Source organism: Salvia hispanica, chromosome 2, assembly GCF_029641045.1.
Source record: "Salvia hispanica isolate PSC_SH4W2 chromosome 2, Shi_PSC_v1, whole genome shotgun sequence".
Lineage (NCBI taxonomy): Eukaryota > Viridiplantae > Streptophyta > Magnoliopsida > Lamiales > Lamiaceae > Salvia > Salvia hispanica.
The window spans coordinates 26,242,920-26,248,246 of NC_142693.1; the positions used below are offsets into that span (position 1 = coordinate 26,242,920).

At 35.0% G+C, this 5,327-nt stretch overlaps 1 protein-coding gene across 1 annotated transcript; it reads left to right on the top strand.

Annotated features, from left to right (window-relative positions):
• The first annotated feature begins 804 nt into the window (after positions 1–804).
• On the top strand, positions 805–4,135 carry LOC125197989 (uncharacterized). The gene is made up of 5 exons (XM_089064026.1): positions 805–1,357; positions 1,440–1,583; positions 1,684–1,827; positions 2,285–2,500; positions 2,756–4,135. The coding sequence occupies exons 1-5, from the start codon at positions 805–807 to the stop codon at positions 4,027–4,029; spliced, it is 2,331 nt and encodes a 776-aa protein (XP_088920152.1). The 3' UTR covers positions 4,030–4,135.
• The last annotated feature ends 1,192 nt before the right edge of the window (positions 4,136–5,327 follow it).

Genomic DNA, 5,327 nt, shown 5'->3' on the forward strand with positions numbered 1-5,327 from the left:
TAAAGTAGATGGAATGTTATATCAATTTAATAATATAGGTCTCCTCCTTTCTCTTAATTTATCAATTTTTTCTTAATTCCCATGCCATCCCAAATGCACATATTTTTTTGGTACTGAGTGAGTATTAGTTTTATATTGGATTGTGAGTGTAAAAAGTTGGTGGAATGTGGAGTTTGTATACTAAAGTGAAATAAAGTAAATGGTTCTATAAATTGTGGACAAATCAAAATGGTAAAAAAGTTCTTTAAATGGTGGAGGGAGGGAGTAAAATATATTGGAATGTAAAAGATAAATAAGGTGACAATTCCACAATCCCTTAATGTTCCAAAGGCCCAAAGTTAAAACCCCAACATGGGCTTCACCAGTGTGATATACTCTAATGCTTTTTTCTTTCTCTGTTCTTCAAAATAATTTATTTTCGATTAAAAAAAAAGATTACACGCATTATCTTCTTCCTTTTGCTTCATCTTATCTCTTTTGTATTCTGCCTTTCTCCTTTCTGCCCATTTTGATTTGTCTGGCTTAATGGTGTGCACGCACTTTCCCTTTTTACTCATTTTCCTTTACTTTTCCACCTTTAGCTTTTTCATTTTTCCACTTTGGTATGACTAGATAATGGTGTAGACACATTTCCCATAACTTTTTCACCTTTAGCTTCTTTAACAATTTGATTTGCTGAAATAATTATCTGATTTCACACTTTGTAGTTGACTTGACTTGACTTGGAAAAGATTTTTTTTAGCTTTGAATATAAATAGTTTTCTTCTTAGCACATAATTGCAATTTGCACTCTGCATTGACTACATGGAGAGAGTTTCCCCATTTTTCCTACTTTTCATACTAATATTGTTTCCTTGTCTTAGCCATGCTACTACTCATCAAATCAATACTGATGAATCTGCACTTCTTGCTTTCAAACCCCTCATCCCTTCAAATCCTGACAATATTTTGAAAAATAATTGGACCGCGGGAACTTCTATTTGCACATGGTTAGGAGTTACTTGTGATTCGCGTTATAATAGGGTGACTTATTTAGATCTCTCGCATATGGGACTCAATGGGAGCATTCCACCAGAAATCGGAAATCTTTCTTTTCTTGTTTCTCTGGATTTGAGTTGGAACCGTCTTCATGGTGGCCTACCAAAGGACATTTGCATCCACAACAAACTTCCAAGACTCAAAGAACTTCAGCTAACTTTCAATCATTTGGAAGGAGAGATACCAGTGACCTTGGGTGAATGTCAACAACTCGAGATTCTTGACTTGTCATACAACAAGTTTGGTGGACATGTGCCTCAAGAAATCGGTAACATCACACGCCTTACAAAATTAGACCTTCATTGGAACAATCTATCAGGTTGGAAACAAAGATTAGTACCCTATACTATTTTTATTATCATCAAATATAAATGTCTCATGACTTCATTATTATTGTCCAGGTACTATTCCGAAAGAGATTGGCCTTCTTAGTAATTTAGAGTTTATGGATTTAGGGTCCAATAAACTTAGCGGATCCATCCCAAGAGAAGTGGGGAACATGACGGCTCTTATCCGCTTATGGCTTGACAGTAATAGTTTAAGTGGTATGAAACTTGACCACTTTTGGAGATAGTATATCTTTGTTGTCAGTCAAGTTTTATCAACAAACTTATCCGTTTTACTCATGATATCGTTATTCTTCAGGTAATATTCCTAGAGAGATTGGTGGTCTTAATAAATTGGAGATGATGTGGTCGGATGATAACAAACTTAGCGGATCAATCCCAAGAGAAATGTGGAACGTGACGACTCTGCTCCAGTTACGGATCAAGAATAATTCTTTAAGTGGTATGATTTATTATTCACTTAGCCTTAAATTTAGTAATATCATGTTGTACTCAAGCTTATACCCTAACGAAAATCACATGTTAAAAAATGTTGTTGAAAGATACAACTAACAAACATACATATTTGAAATGCCTGAAATTATTTCTAGGGAGTAAAATCAACAAATGTTAGCAAAATGATCCAATAATTCAAATAACTAACTAGGAGTGTATGTTTTCCAAATAAATTATTACATTCACATGTCCCAATACTTGGTACATTGTTAAGTAAGGCTAAATTATTTGACATGATTTTAAATTTATGACATAATAGTTGTATGTTAACGTATAAATTCTGGATATATTGAAAATTAACTTGCATTAAAGCTTATGCTAACACAAACGATGGCAAGTTATATTTCCCCAATATTTTTGTAATTAAAAATCATATAAACTTTTTGTAAACATTTTGATTATAGGAACCATGTCTCAAGAGATTGGCCATCTTGATAGTTTGGAGTGGTTGGACATGAGTTATAACAAGTTTTCAGGGCCTTTGCCAACATCCATTTTCAATATGACTTCTTTGGAAGGGATTCAACTGTCAAGTAATACATACTCTGGGGCATTGCCTTCGGAAATTGGGAACATGAAAGCTCTCCGAGACTTATACCTTGACAACAATGTTTTAACTGGTAAGATTTCTAATTGTTGTATTTTAGCTATGAATATTCCACGTTTTCATATTGCATTATAGGACTAATATGAAACATGCAATGCATTTTAATAGTAAAACAGTAGAGTAGTCTTAGTTGATAAGGAAAATAGCGGACATGCTTATGATGAGTAAAATAGTTGAACTTAGTAGTAATATGTTATGCATGTCCACTTTTAGATGTAATGAAATTTTAGTTTTTTCCTTGTTCATCTTTCAAATAATTTGTTTGAAGGTCCAATACCATCCACCATTGGAAATCTTTCAAGTCTAGGGGCCTTATCGCTCTCTTCCAACAAATTAAACGGCATGCTTCCATCCTCCATCTGCAATTTGACATCGCTCTATATTCTTCTCCTCTCAAATAACACTTTGGAAGGAATAGTTCCTCGATGCTTTGGAAACTTTAGCGAAGATATGAGAATATTTCACTTAAACGCGAATCATCTTAGAGGCCTAATTCCATCAGCATTTCCCAAGGATTGTAGGCTTATTTCCATCAATTTGGGAACGAACAAACTGGAAGGACGGTTACCTAGATCCTTAATCAACTGCAAATATCTAGAGGGTCTTGACATCGGAAATAATAGAATACAAGATGAATTTCCATTTTGGATGGAAGGTCTTCCCGAGCTTCGAGTTCTAGCGTTGAGGTCTAACAAGTTTGGTGGTAACATGTCACGTCCTTCATCAACCAAGATTCCATTTCCTATGTTGCAAGTTTTAGATGTATCCTATAATGAATTTGTGGGCTCTCTACCTCAAACATATTTCAAGAATTTCAAAGCAATGACAGAGGCAATAGAATTAGATTATGACAGCTTTCTAGCAAATCTGGAGATGAGGCTTACATTGAAAGGTCAGGATCAGTTATTGAATAGACTATTGGAAACCTTTACAACAATAGATTTATCATCCAATAGATTCTATGGGAGTATTCCACCTTCCATAGGAAAACTCAAGATTCTCAAATACTTGAACATGTCCCACAATAGCCTCACAGGACATATACCTTCATCCCTTGAAAACATGAGTGAACTCGAGTCGTTAGACTTGTCAACAAACAAATTGGATGGAGAAATTCCAAGTGAATTGACAGGGTTGACATTTCTTTCAAAATTGAACATTTCAATGAACAATCTTGTTGGGAAAATACCACGATCTAATCAGTTCTCCACATTTGAGAATGATTCATACATGGGAAACTTGGGATTGTGTGGACTTCCGTTGACAAGAAAATGCAAAGAGGATGATGGGAAATTGATGCAGCCTGCAGAGGAAGAAGATGATGAATATGAGTTCATAGATGGATTTGGTTGGCGAAGTGTTGTAATGGGATATGGAAGTGGATTCATAGTTGGGATTGGAATTGGTTACATGATTATTAGAAGTGGAAGGCCAAGATGGTTTGTGGAATTTTTTTTGGCGTTGGATATAAATATAAGACGAAGAAGAGACACAACAGAGCTACACCAACATGCAGGGGAACATGCAGGGGAACTTGATTGAAGACCAAAGAGATACTTGTGTGCTTTTCTTGTGTTTAATTTGGAAATCTCGCTTGAGTTGTGTCGATTTTCTAAAATCTAACTTTTTCTTCTGTTTTGTGTGTTTACTATTCCCTTTTACATTTCTAAATTTATGCAAATATCATGATATTCCGTTAGATCGAGTCGTGGAGCAAATGATATGGCCTTATGTTTAGAATACAAACTTGGGCTCATTTATATTTTCCATGACCAATCTAATTATCCAAAATCCCCAAAATATTATCAAGTAATTTGGCCCAAATTAAAATAATTTTCCCAGTGGTCTCATAAAAATATGGCAATGGGTATTGTGAGGGCAAACAATTCCCACATCGAAGAATGAACAAGAATTGCAAGCATATAAATGGCTTCCCCAACTCCATTAAATGGGCTTCCCAACTCCATTAGTATGAGGCATTTTGGGAGTATTCCAAGAGCAAAACCGTGAGAGCTTTGCCCAAAGCGGACAATATCATACTAATGTGGAGTTCGGGTGTGCACCACCGATATCCAAGAGAGAAGGAGAATGGTGGTTAAAGAGCAAAACCGTAAGAGCTTTGCCCAAAGCGGACAATATCATACTAATGTGGAGTTCGGGTGTGCACCACCGATATCCGAGAGAGAAGGAGAATGGTGGTTAAAGTTGTGTTAGTGGATAGTGAGGGGTTGAATTTTCTTAAGGTTTGGCCGGAAAATCCCATGGTCGAAGAACTCCTTAGCTGAGCGGCAATGGAGAACTGCGCAGAGAGGAGGGAAGAAGAGAAGATGGAGTTATTGGAATACGAAAATAGTGGTGTTAACGCCGTAATTGGAGATTTTAAGGGTCTGCGCAGGGACGGAGGGAAAAGAGAAGATGACATGTGATTGGGTTGCATTGTTGGGCCTAATATTAATTGGGCAAATTTTTAGAAATTAGTAGAGTGCATTTATTATTTTTTAGACATATTATAAATTTTTATTTAATAGAAGACTTTCAGTATATTATACATATATTACTCCATTTCTCAGTAGAGTTATTTCATAAAAATAATTACTAAACGTATCCCTAGAGATTTTATTACTTCAAAGTCCTAATCAATAAATGAAATTTACAAAAGAAATATTATTATGGGTATATATTAATTTATATTAGTTGATTATATTTTTAAAGCATCAATATAGTTTATTTTATACCGTATAACTTTAAACTATAAGCTATACTTTTATACTACAATTTTCTAAACTAGTTTCATCGCCAAGTTGAGTTTTCAAAAGAAAATTTTAGCGATCATATTGTCC

Bases quoted from the DNA above. Each gene is read 5' to 3' on its own strand.
- LOC125197989 (XM_089064026.1), top strand. From the start codon at position 805: ATGGAGAGAGTTTCCCCATTTTTCCTACTTTTCATACTAATATTGTTT. The intron at 1,358-1,439 runs GTTGGAAACAAA...ATTATTGTCCAG, and splicing joins TCATTGGAACAATCTATCAG to GTACTATTCCGAAAGAGATT. The intron at 1,584-1,683 runs GTATGAAACTTG...GTTATTCTTCAG, and splicing joins TGACAGTAATAGTTTAAGTG to GTAATATTCCTAGAGAGATT.